Source organism: Triturus cristatus, chromosome 4_2, assembly GCF_964204655.1.
Source record: "Triturus cristatus chromosome 4_2, aTriCri1.1, whole genome shotgun sequence".
Lineage (NCBI taxonomy): Eukaryota > Metazoa > Chordata > Amphibia > Caudata > Salamandridae > Triturus > Triturus cristatus.
This window is the reverse complement of record NC_140586.1, coordinates 697,776,389-697,789,964: the sequence shown is the minus strand read 5'-3', so window position 1 is coordinate 697,789,964 and position 13,576 is coordinate 697,776,389. Positions and strand designations below refer to the sequence as shown.

General features: G+C 46.3%; 1 protein-coding gene across 4 annotated transcripts in view; it reads right to left on the bottom strand.

Moving 5' to 3' along the window:
- Positions 1-13,576, bottom strand: part of USP24 (ubiquitin specific peptidase 24) — a 2,082,369-nt gene that overhangs the window by 1,895,836 nt on the left and 172,957 nt on the right. For all 4 annotated transcript variants that reach the window (XM_085602520.1, XM_085602518.1, XM_085602517.1 and 1 more), the window contains exon 7: positions 7,925-7,990. In XM_085602520.1, the coding sequence (XP_085458646.1) occupies positions 7,925-7,990 (66 nt within the window). The remainder of the gene's footprint in view (positions 1-7,924; positions 7,991-13,576) is intronic.

Below are 13,576 nucleotides of genomic sequence, written 5' to 3'. Positions count from 1 at the left end.
TGCATAGCAGTACTCCTCCTCAGCGGCGACCACCAGTATCTGTTGCAGTAGTTTGAAATAGTGTTAGGGGTACAACCTGGCCCACATTAGCTTGTTGTTTTGCCTGCACATCTACACAATGTTTTGTGAATGTGTGCAGTGTAGACCATGTAGCTGCTTTGCAGATAGCATCTAAGGGAATGTTCCCTAAAATGCCATTGAAGACACCTATTTTGCGGGTAGGGTGGGCTTTAGGGGAATAGATAGTGTACGTTTTGCTTTGTGATAGCAAATTTGTACACATTTGACAATCCATCTTGCAATCCCAGACTTTGATATGGGATTGCCTTTGTGTGGTGGTGAGAAGGATACAAAAAGTTGTTTGGTTTTGCGAAAAAGGTTTTGTTCTGTCAATATTGTAAAGGAGTGCTCTTTTTACGTCTAGTGTATGAAGAGCTCCTTCTGCTACTGTTTGTGGTTGCGAGAAGAACACGGGCAACTCAACAGATTGGTTGAGATGGAAGGGAGAGAACTTTAGGAAGGAATTTGGGATTTGTCCTGAGAACCACTTTGTTATGATGGAGTTGTAAAAATGGTTCTTGAATAGTTAGTGCCTGTAGCTCACTGACTCTTCTACGAGATGTAATGGCCACCAGGAAGGCATTGGCTACACAGCATCGTGTGTACGATGTGGGAGACAATGCGCTGAAGCTCCTGGCACGGCTGGAGCGCCGTGATCGGGATCGTTCGTGGGTGGCTCGAATACGAGATGTAGCTGGGTCTCTCCACTCGACAAGTATGGCTATAGCAGAGGCCTTTGCAGCGCACTTTGAGCGGGTATATCCTCCAGTATGCACTAGGTTGGAAGAGGACTGTGCAGAATTTTTACGAGACTTCGCCTTGCCCACGCTGTCACCGGAGGTATGTGAATGGCTCGAAGCGGACCTGACGGAGGAAGAGCTCGTCAGGGCCTTGGGCTCCCTCAGATCCGGGAAAGCAACTGGTCCCAATGGGCTCCCGATGGAGATTTACAAACGACAGGCCTCTATTGTAATAGCTCCATTTCTTGAGATGTTGACAGAGGCACGTGAAGTCGGGCTGCTTCCGCCAGATCAAAGGGCAGCAACGATTGTTGTGATACATAAAGTTGGAAAGCCACCCGATCAGTGCAGCTCCTACCATCCTAACTCCCTCATCAACGTAGAAGCCAAGGTCCTCGCCAAGGTATTGGCAGACAGACTGGTGTCCGTCATAATGGAGCTAGTGCACGTTGATCAATCGGGATTTATGCCCTGTAGAAGCACATGCCACAATTTACAGAGACTATATGGGGTGTTGTCCATGACTGAAGGCACTGAGACTCCACATTGATGGCGCTGGATGCCTCAATGGTCTTCGATAGCAGTGAGTGGCCCTATCTGCTTATGGTCCTCCAGAGACTGGGGTTCGGTCCGAACTTTTGTGGCTGGGTTAGACTTTTATACGAGATGCCCACGGCCCGAGTGCGTGTCAATGGGGCGGTATCTAGATCCTTTCAGCTGCCCAGGGGCACTAGGCAGGGATGCCCCCTGTCTGCACTCCTCTTTGCTCTTGTGCTGGAGTCACTGGCGCATTAAATCCGGAGAGACCCCATGATCGGGTGTGTAGCGGCACCAGGGGGATGGGAAGAGCGTATTTTCCTCTACGCTGATGATATCGTTCTCTATCTGGCGCGCCCATACTACTCAAAAGGGCGAGTACTGCATATTTTTGAACTGTTCGGTAGCCACTCCGAATATAATATTAATTGGTCAAAGTCAGTAAATTTTCCTTTGTCGGGCCCCCCCAGGGTTCCGACGTGGTGTTCTGCTCCAGTGGTGACAGAGTGCTTTAAATATTTAGGAGTCTATGTCACACGAGACAGGAAGGTGTCCATGGACAAGAATTCTCGATCCTCAAATAAGCCGTCTGGGTGCGGATGTGCGTCATTGGTGTACCCTCCCACTCTCCCTCATAGGTAGGGCAGCACTATTTAAAATGTTGTCACTACCAAGGCTCTTCTACGTTTTACAGAATACGCCATATCCTGTTTCCCCGATTGTCTTTAAACGAATAGCACAGGCGGTTAAGACGTTGCTGTGGGAGGGAGGGTTGGGGGAGAATTGCACTACACAAGCTCCAAAAGGGAGAGTATGATGGTGGCCTGGCTGTTCCAGACTTCCGGCTCTATTATTGGGCCTCGCACCTTCAGGTGATAAATGACTGGCTATATGCAGATGTTGACGAACCGGCTTACAGAGTAGATAGAATGGTTATGCCTGGAGAAAACTGTGAATCCCACCTATATGCTCGGAGGTCACGGAGTGGCCTGCACACACTAGGGTGGTGCTGGAGAGAGGGTAATAAACTCCTTGGATGGGTGGGACAATTGACCGGCAGAACCCTGCTGTGGATGGGCTATCAATTGCGCGAAGTGGCTGCACTGATGGGGATAAAGGTGTGGAAACTGATAGGGATTGAACATTTGAACATTTGGGAGATGTATGGAAAAGGGATTACCCCCTCACGTTTGCAGCCCTTCAGAAAGAATACAGCCTTGACAAGTCAGAGTTATCATGTTCGCCTTCTGCACGCTCTGCGAGCACACATACCTAGTAATTCATCTATTCTGGATTACCCCCGTTAGAGGATAGGTTGTTACCAGATTCCATCACTGAGAAACCGACATCCACGATCTATCATAAATTGATAAACAATGTACCAGACCCCCTGATTGCTCATCGGGGAGCCTGGGCCGAAGACCTTGGCAGCATAGACGATGAGGACTGGCAGGAGGCACTGCAGAGCTCTAGGGAGATCACAGTACGCGTTAGATTTAGATTAGTACAACTGAAGATTCTACACCGCACTTACTATCCCCACACGCACCTTTATATATGGGGCAGAATTTCGTCAGCGCTGTGTGTTAGGGGATGTCAGCAAGAGGGTACCTTCCTGCATATCCTATGGGAGTGCCCCGCTATAGTTCGTTTTTGGAAGAATGTCACTGATATCATGTCTGAGGTGGTGGGGGAGACGGTCCCGATGGAGCCGAAGTGGCTTCTGCTGATGATCAAAGGTGAAACTGACTGGTCTCACTATAAGGGAACTTACCTACCTGTTTTGTAGGTAAGCTGCTATGGCAGCGAGATGTAATCTAATGGATGTGTATGCTAGATTACATCTTTGAAGATGTAGCAGGTAACATATGATGTGTTGAGTGGAGGCATCTAAAGAATTGATGGTGGTGTTTTTACAGTATATGACAAATCTTTTCCACTTGACTGCATAGCAGGCTCAGGTGGTGGGGCGCCTAGCCTCTTTGATAACTTTCATACAATCAGGTGGAAGGTTGAGGTAACCAAATTCTAGGACTTCAGGAGCCAGATCGCCAGGTTGAGCTGTGCTGGATCTGGATGTCTGATCTCTCCATGGTTCTGTGTTAAGAGCTGTGGGGAGAGGTGTCCCGTTTTTGGTGCGGGACTACTGATAGGTCCGGCAATTTTGTGTACCATGGTTGTCTGGCCCATGTTGGAGCAACTAGGATCAGTGTTAGTGACTGTTGTTGCAGCTTGCGCACCACTAATGGAATAAGTGGGAGTGGCGGAAAAGCATATGCCTGACCAATTCATCCATATCGCATTGCCTTTGGACAATGGGTATGGATATCTGGCGGCGAAGCTTGGGCATTTTGTGTTGTAATGTGTGGCGAAGAGCTATCTCTGGCCGCCCCCACATTTGGAAAAACGGTTGAAGAACTTGCGGATGAAGTCCCCACTCGTGAATCTGCCATGTGATTTTGAATTCCTGGAAGATGTTGGGCAAAAAGGAATATGTTTTGAGGAATAGCCCACCTCCATATGCTCTGTGCTAGTTGAGAGAGCTGCAGAGAGTGCGTCCCCCCTTGTTTTTGTAAATAGTACATTGCTGTCATATTGTCGGTGCGGAGTAAGACCGCTTTGCCTGATATCTGTTTCTGGAATGATTTTAATGCCAGAAAGATTGCTAGTAACTCAAAATGGTTGATGTGGAGTAGTCTTTGCTGAGGAGTCCATGTGCCCTGTATGGTGTGATGAAGTAGATGAGCTCCCCAGTCGGTGAGCGATGTGTCTGCTGTTAGCACAATCTGTGGAACCGACTCTAGGAACGGTCGCCCTTTGGAAAGGTTTTGGGTGTTCCACCACTGCAGAGAGCAATGTGCGCGGCCGGCCACCAACACCAGATCTGTAAGCTGACCTTGAGCTTGGTTCCACTGATGTGCTAAGCATTCCTGTAAGGGGCGCATCTGGAGTCTTGCAAGAGGCCATCATCCCTATTAGTTGCATGAACACTCGAGCTGGAACGGAGTGTTGCGGCTGGAATTTTGTTATAAGGGTTTGCATGCTTGCTATCCTGGCTGGACTGGGATATGCAAGGCCTTTTGAGGTGTCTATTGTGGCACCTAGATATTGTTGACTGTGGGACGTTTGGAGGAGAGACTTTGTGAGGTTTATGGTAAACCTTAAGTCGTGAAGTAGTTGGATTGTGGTGTGTGTGTGATTTACACACTGGGTATGTGACTTGGCTTTTATGAGCCAGTCGTTTAAATATGGGAAGACATGGATTTGTTGTCTTTTTAAGTGGGCTGCTACCACTGCCAGACATTTTGTGAAGACTCTGGGTGCTGTGGTGACTCCGAATGGGAGAACGTTGAACAGGTAACGCTGACCGTCTACTACAAATCGGAGATATTTCCTGTGAGCAGGGTGAATGGGAATGTGGAAGTAGGCGTCCTTGAGATCTACGGTGGCAAGGAAGTCTCCTAGTTTGAGTAGAGGAAGGACCTGTTGAAGAGTAATCATATGAAAGTGGTCTGATTGTATGTAGAGGTTTAATGGTCTGAGGTCCAAGGTGGGTCCCAGGGTTCCATCCTTCTTTGGAATGAGAAAGTACAGGGAGTAAACCCCTGTGTTTTGGTGATGCAGGGGAACTGGTTCTATTGCATGTTTTTGTAGGAGGGAAAGCACCTCCTGTTTTAAGGGTGTTAAGTGCTCTGTTGACATTGGGCGCTGTCTGGGTGGAATGTATGGGGGAGTTGAAGTGAGTTCTAGGCAATAACCGGATTGGATGATTTGTCTCACCCACCTGTCCGTGGTAATGGTGTTCCAGACAGGTAGGAACTGTAGCAATCTTCCCCCGACTGGAGTAGAGTGGTCCGCGAGGAGTGGAGGGAAGTCACTGTTTGGGGGTGGAGGCAGTGCGAGTATTGGTAGTTTTGCCTCTACCCTTGTTGTTTTTGCCCCTGTAGCCTCCTCTATAATAGCCTCTGGTAGATGAGGTCTGGGCGGGACTCTTGTAGGAAGTGGAAGGGTTGCCAGTGTTAAAGCCTCTAGAGGCGTCCCTATAAGAGGAGCGACGAAAGGAACTTCTAGTAGCTTGCGATTGCAAAGCTCCCATTGATTTGGCAGTGTCGATATGTTTTTTCATCTTCTCCAAAGATGAATCTACACTAGGCCCAAATAAGTGTTCCTGGTCAAACGGTTGGTTTAATATGGTAGTTTGGACTTCGGGTTTAAAGCCTGAAATGCGCAGCCACGCATGTCTGCGTAAAAGGACACTGGTATTAATAGCTCAGGATGCTGTGTCTGCGGCATCCAGAGCGCAACAAATGGAGGTGTTAGTTATGTGTTTGCCTTCCTGGATGAGATCATTAGCTCTTGTTTTATATTGATCTGGAAGGTGTTGTAGTAGGGTCTCTAGCTCGTCATAGTGTGCCCTATCGTACCTAGCCAGCAAAGCCTGTGTGTTGGCAATTCTCCATATGTTGGCTGCTTGGGCCGCTGTTCTTTTACCAGATGCGTCCAACAATTTTGACTCCTTATCAGGAGGTGGAGCATTGCCTGTGGTTTGAGAGTTAGCCCTTTTCCTGGTATTGGAGACTACTAAGGAATCCAAGGGTAGTTGCCCTTTAATGTAAACAGGGTCAGTTGGGGCAGATTTATACTTCTTTTCCACCATAGGGTTAATGGCTCTGGCCCTTACAGGGTCTTTAAACACTTCAGGAGTGTGTTTGATTACCCCTTTTAGCATTGGGAGAATGGAAGTGGACCTTTGAGATGGTGCAAAAGTGTCCATGAGGAAATCCTCTTCTACAGGGTCTGTGTACAAATTCACGCTGTGGTATTCTGCAGCTCTGTGTATGAGCTCAGTGAACCCTATAGTGTCCTCTGGAGGGGATGGTCTAGATGGGTAGATATCATCTTGTGGTGCATTAGGGACATCGGGTGTGCCATAATCTTCCCATGGGTCCTCTCGGGTGTTAGGGCGACTAGGTTCCCCTAAAGGGTCATTCTCTTCCTCCTCCCCGGAGATGTCATCATCCTGTGGTGGAGGAGACTGTGAGGGTACTGGAGATGGGATAGGAGAGATGTGGGGTGGAGGTGGAGAAGTAATTCTCAAAGGAGAAGTGGCAATGTCTCTTTTCTTTGGGCGTGGAGCTGGTACAGCGTTGTCCATTTTCCTTTTCCTGGAAGGACTAAATATCAGTTGAGCTGTCTTTGGGTCTATTTAAAAAATAATTTTGGTTGGATCAGGCAGAAAAATCTCCTTCACAGGAGTGTGTTTCAGTGCCGAATTTTTCGGGTCCGATTGTTTGTGTGGCACAAGTTTTGGAGTGGTTTTCTGCTCCTTAGGCTGGGAATCAGGCGTTTTCCTGGGTTCTGTTGGGGTCTTCGGAACAGACTTTCTTTGGTTCTGTTGATTTTTTCGGGTCCGATGGTTGAGCGCCAGTGGTCTTCGTAGCCGGTTGCTTGCTTAGTTCCGATGGTTTTTTAGAAGATTGAGCGTCAGTCTTTGGAACTGGTTGTTTGGCTGGTTCCGACGATTTTTTCGGATCCAAGCCGTCTGTACCAGCGGATTTCGGTGCCGAAGGCGCCGATGTGGAACCAAGTTTCAGTGCGGATGAAGACAGTGGTTTCTTCTTTGGTGCTGGGGATGGGTGTTCGGTACAGACGGTAGGCTGACTCAATCCCAAGTGGCCTGAAGGCTTATGTATTGACTTCTTTGCCGAGCCCGAAGGCGGGGCGTGGGAAGTTGTGTCCCAGTGTGCACCTAGGCCTAAAGGTGAAGGTGTGACCGAAGGTTTTTTTGTGAATGTGTGTGGGAGAGGGGTCGACGTCAGTACTTACGACCCGCTGCCCTCGAGTGAGGTCTTCGACGTCGGCAGCGCTGAGGTTTCCTTCTTCGATCTGCTCCTGCTCCAGTACACTGATGCCTTCTTGGAAGATATCGTCCTGTAGCAATGTTGGAAGATCGAGCCATGGTTCTTCGAGCAAGACGATCCCGAATTGTCTTCTTAGAGCGGAAAGAGGCTGAACAGTCTTTGGCCTCGTGCACGGGCGAAAGGCAGAGGTAACACACCTCATTAAGATCAGCGTGTGGAAACTTGGATCCACATTGAGGACACTTTTTGAAAGGAGTCCTTTCCATGAGCCAAAGGCCTAATGGCGCAGCCAAGCCCGAAGGCCTGCGTCTATGATAGGAATCGAAGAATTCAAGTTTGGAGAGATGCTCGTCGAATGGGAAATGCGATCGAAACAATACCGAAGACTGGGTGAAGGATTGCGCTTCGAAAGGTAGAACGGTAACATCGAACTGGAGCGCGACGAACACATCTGAGCCCGATGGCGGAAAAAAACAATCTGAAGATGGAGACGATGCCCATGCGCACTACTGTCCAAAGGAGGAGTCACCTATCTTGTGACTTCCAAAGACTTGTTCCACTACAACAACAAAGTACAAACATCCGGGCCCAACACCAGATGGCGATCTATGCACAGTGTGTGATATGCAGCTCATATGCCTCAAAGATGTTTTTCGGGCACTAGTATGAAAAATTGATAATAGGAGGCAAAAATGTTAACACAACAAAACAATAAAAGAAACTTACACCAAGTTCAAGATCTTCTGTATTCAGTTTAGACTGAAAAGCTGCAAATCCTCCCAATTCTCCAAACTAAAAGACAAAAAGTGGAAACATTTAATCGGTCACATTCTTTTGGTACACATTTTTGTCGAATTCATTGTACTATAGTGGACTTCTGTAAATAAAGCCTTGAGGACAGATGGGTAAAAATGAAATAACTTCCTAAATAGAGACCTATTTGTGGCTGAAAAGTAATTCACAGGACTGGAGTTAAGGGCAGAGCTACATTAAGAATGTTTTACATTTGAACGCATCACAAATATCTGCAAAGCAATTATGCCATTTCAATAGTAAATATGTTAGTACAGAGGTCACTGAAACATAGCACCAACTGGCTCTTTCAGGATCAGTGATGCTACGGACAGATGGGTGCTAGAGTGGGTGGGTGCGTGACTGCTGGCATGTTAGATCCTTATTTTACTTACCCATCAGTTAAACAAACTGGTATGTGTTTTAGTGAACCTAAATCACTTCAGAAAGCACCAACCCCGCACTAGCATGAGCACAGCTCACTGAGGTGTGTGCATTAAACAGTTATGCATACAGTTCAATGCATACGGTACCAAAATATTTTTCATAAAGTAACATCATATATGATACAGGTATAGCTTGAAGTAGGTTCTTTGGCGATGCACCCTATGAAGTGGAGCACAACAGGGCAGATCAGTGGAGTTTGCACTCTGCAATAGTGATAAAAAGAATCACAAAGTGCCTGCTTTCTTTCAAAGGTACACATTCATAACTTAGCAACAAAGAAGCAACAAATGGCCTACGCTATTGGCTTATAAATGTAAGACTTGGAGACAGATTGGTCTAGCCCCTCTGGTGTAATGAATAGTCCACTGCATAGCCAGGGAATATGCAACTTTATTTTGGCACAGAAAATAAAAGAGCGTCTTGGCCTCCTACCTATGCACTTAAGCACAGTAAAAGGAAAATATGCACATGTAACCACTGCTACTATTAAAATTGTTCCCAATCATGCTATCAATGGTTTCAGCAACGATGAAACCCCTACAGCAAGGTATCAACATGACCACTGCAAATCAAGCATAACATTTTTCACCTGAAAATCAAAACATTTTCTATCATCAGTACCGCATGCATCACGACATCAATGTTCCCCCAAAAATTCTCAGATTCTGGCTAAAGATAGCAAGTATCATATAGTTTCTTACCGGTCGGTGTAGTTTTGCAGCTTGAGGAATTTTCTGGATTCACATGCTGTGGATTATTCTGCCAGTGGGCGTCGACATACCACCGTTTGGTGTCCTCCTGTGACGTCGACATGCTAGTGAATCCTGAAAATTCCTGTAACTGCAAAACTACACGACCGGTAAGAAACTATACGTTTTGCAGATTCAATCTTTTCTGGATTCACATACTAAGCATAGCTTTGTAGCGGTTTGTTAGTTCTGTGGTGGCTGGGTGGAGGACGAGCGTTGGTTTGTGAATAGATGTTGCAAGACTTTTTGTCCTACTTGTTCTACTTTATTCACTTGGATGTCCACACATTAGTGTTTAGTGAACTTGTGCATTGAAGACCATGTTGATGCCATGCAAATGTCTTGATTTGGAGTATTGGCTAGAAAGGTGATTGTTGCGCCTCTCTTTCTTGAGGAGTGAGCCCGTGGAGCTCTCTGTAATGTTTGTCCTGTGTGTTTGTGGCACGATTGTATGGCTTGTGCAATCCATCTTGCAATTGTGATTTTGGTTACTAGCCTTCCCAGAAAACTGTTAGCAAAAGATAAAAAGAGTTGCTTTGTCTTTCTGTAATCTTTTGTCTTTTCAATGTAATGCATGACTGTTCTTCTAGCATCAAGAGTGTCTTCGGATTATGTAAGAAACTTGGTATTTTTATGGATTGGTTTATGTGGAATTGTGATAACACCTTTGGAATAAAGTGTGGATCTGTTTTCATGACGATTCTGTCAGTAAGTATTTAGAAGTAGGGTTCCTGTAATGTTAGAGCCTGCAACTCACTAACTCTACGTAGTGATGTTATTGCTACTAAAAAGGCAGTCTTCAGTGGGAGCATCTGTGGCCTCGCCTTGTATAGAGGCTCAAATGGTGCTGTCATCAGCTGAGCAAGTACTATATTTAGGTTCCATGTGGGTGCTGGCACGGTCTTTGATAGGGCGATTCTTTTTGCCCCTTCTAGGAACCTTTTGACCATGTGAGAAGAGAAGAAGCTCTTCCCTGTGTGTCCTCTTGTATATGCTACAATTGCTGCCAAGTAAACTTTCAGTAAGTGTAGGTTAGTTTACTATGTAATCGGTGCTTTAAGTACTTCAGAACTGTCTTTTCCTTTGTGATTTTTTGGGAAAGATCTTCGAGGCACCATAAAAAGTATCTTTTCCATTTCGCCGTGGAACATTTCCTCGCAGTCAGCGTTCTCGCTTCTCTTAGGACTACACCATTGTACTTTCTGGTAGTTTTAGGTGCACAAATTCAATGTTCTCAGGAGCCATGCAGCGAGGCTCAGGGTTTCCAGTTCTGGGTGGAGCACTCTTCCCCTCCTGCATGGTTAGCAAGTCTACTCTGTTTGGCAATTTGTGAATTGACCCTTGAGCTATCTCCATTATCTCCGAGAACCAGGTCTGTCTCGCCCATTGTGGGGCAATGAGAATCATTGTCATGTGGCTTATTTTGCAATTGTTGATTACTTTGTGCAGTAGTGGTATCGGGGGAAAAGTGTAAGCAAATATCCCGTACCAACTTATCCATAGCTCATTCCCTAGAGGCGGCTTGCACGATTGTCTGGATGCAAAGTGTTGGCATTTTGCATTGTGGGGTGTTGCAAAGAGGTCCACCTCTGGAGTTCCCAATCTTCTGAATATCTTGTTGAGTTGGTACTGATTTATTTCTTACTCGTGGGACGATGAGGTTTGTCTGCTCAGCCTGACTGCTTCCACATTGTCCTTCCCTGGTAGGTGGATTGCTAATAAGTCTATGTTCCGTGGTATCACCCACCTCCAGATTTGCTGAGCTAGAGTTGACAGTGCCAGCAAATGTGTCCCATCCTGCTTGTTGATGTAAAGCATGGTGGTTGTGTTGTCCGTTTGTATCAGAATTGTCTTTCTGTGTAGTTGCTTTTGAAAGGCTTTTAAGACTAGGAACACTGTTTTCAGTTCCAGAATGTTTATGTGCTGTGGAGCTTCTTGCTGTGTCCACAGTCCTCTCACTTTGAGGCTGTTCATATTAGCATCCCATCTGTGAGGCATCTGTCGTTATGGTCACTGGTGGAGGTGGTTGGGTGAGAGTCCTCCCTTGTGTTATGTTCTCCTTGTTCCACCATTCTATTTCTTGCTGTGAAACCTGAATCTGCTAAGTTGCCATGTGCACCACCATTTTGTGATTACAAGGGTCCATTTCGTCTGTTTCACTGACCACGTACATGTCAACCTGCACCTCGAGCTGACCTTTTCACCGCACCCATGCTAAAATGTTCCAGGAATATTGAGATGGCAGATGACCTCGCCCGCGGGTTCCATTCCTGCTCTAACTATGCGGCAAGAGGCAGGTGATGTGCCTAAGGCTTAGACTGCTCCATTCCTGCATCAAGTTCCGTGTCAAAGGGCAGGTGATCTGTATCTCCATCCCCTCAAGCTATATGGACTTTTTGCGTTCCTTCTCTTGCGAGGGGAGTGTCCACGTCCTGTAAGGGATGCTGCGTGCTCCTTGCAAGTTGAACAGTCTCTTGTCACCTACCTTCCAGTGGGTCACGGATACTTTTCCATCTCTAGATTGTCTGTGGCAGGTTAAATAAGCCAGTGTTTCTTCACTCCCAGTGGTGTGGTCTCCCATTTTTTAACGTACTTGGAGGAAGCTGTGGACTTGGGTGTTCCCTGCACCGCTGGGTGGTTTTCCTTCAAGACCCCCGGTTCTTCGGTGCTGTATTCTCAGTGTAACAACCACTAGATCGTCCCAACTGCCTGTTGCTTGTGACCATTGTGTTTGAAGCCATTCTTTGAATGGTCTCATGTGTAGCTGAATATTTGGGACTAATTGAAAACATGATGCCATCATTCCCAGTAGTTACCCTACTGTCCTCACGGTCAGAGCTTGCCCCTTCCGATAAAGCGGTCTCTCTTTCAGTATGGCTATTGCACTTTTCTCGTTTGGGAACACTTTCCTAAGCACTGTATTTATCCTTGCCCAGAAGAACAGTTTTTCTTGTAGTGGCTCTGTAGAGGATTTTTCCTAATGTACAGAAAAACCGAGCTTGGCCAATATATTTATTACTTGGTGTATGTGCGTCTCACAAAGACTGTACGATTTGGCCCTAACAAGCCAGTCGTCTAAGGACGGGTATACATGGATCCCCCAGTCTTAAGTGTGCGGCTACTGCTGCTAGGCACTTAGTGAACACCCTTGGTGCAGATTTTAAGCCGAATGTCAGCACTGAATTGGTAATGCATGTTGTTGACCACAAATCTTAATAGTCTTTTGTGTTTGCTGTTCATGGGAATGTGCAAACATGCATCCTTCAAGTAGAACGTTGCCATATAGTCTCCTTCTTGCAATTGAGGTATTAACTCTTGCAGGGTGGTCATTTTGAACTTTTGCATTTTTACAAATTTGTTGAGGAATCCGAGGTCTAATATAGGATGCATCATTCCATCTATTTTTGGAATTAGGAAGTATGTAGAGTAAATTCCCTTGTTTCTCTCTTTGTATGGCACACGCTGTATTGATTCTTTCGCTTGTAGCTCTTGAACCTCTTGGAGTAACAGATCGGTTTCTCCTTTGGAGTGCACCTTCCTTCTTGGTGTTTTGTTTGGAGACGTTTTGACAAGTTCTATGCAGTACCCGTGTCGTATTATGTTTAAGATCCATTTATCTGAAGTGATCTTTTTCCATTCTGCGAGGAAATCCTTCAGTTTGCCCCCTACTGGTGCAGAATGTTGTGTGAAATGTTGGTTTTTTTTGTGGTATTTTTGTCTTTATGTGCACCCTGTGTGTAGTTTTTAGAGGGTGCGTTACTGCCTGAATGCAGGCACTTTGATGTTGCGGGTGCTCCTCCCCTTTGTGGAAGTCCTCTTTCCCGTGGGTGTCCTCAAAAGGATTGTTTTCCCTGTTAATACAGCCAACTTTGTTGCTATCCCTGTTGATGGCTGTGGCTTCCTCCTTGGAAACCTTGTTGGTATGGCGGATGTGACGTAGAGGGGTGATGGTTACCTCTACCCCTTGGTCTTCTTGCGGAGCCGGTGCCTCTACGTATTCCGTCTCTGAATTATAGTGTTGCATTGTCCTTTTTCAGTTGTTCAAGCATGTCATCCACCGCACTTCCAAAGTGCTGCTCTCCATTGAAAGGTGCATTCAATTTGTTTTTTGCACCGCTGGTTTGAATCCCGAGATCCGCAGCCATGCGTGTCTCCTTTCTGTGATGCCCATGCGTGTCTCCTTTCTGTAATGCCCATCATCATCTGTCTGCTTGATGTCTCTGCGGCATCTAGGGCTGATTTTAAGCACAAATTTGCTATGTTTTTCCCCTCTTCTACCAGGTGGCTTGCCCTTCTCGGATATTGCTCAGGTAGGTGTTTCAAAAGATCTACCTCCTCCCAGTGCAGATATGCATACCTGTTTAGTAAGGCATTGGAATTAGCGATGTGC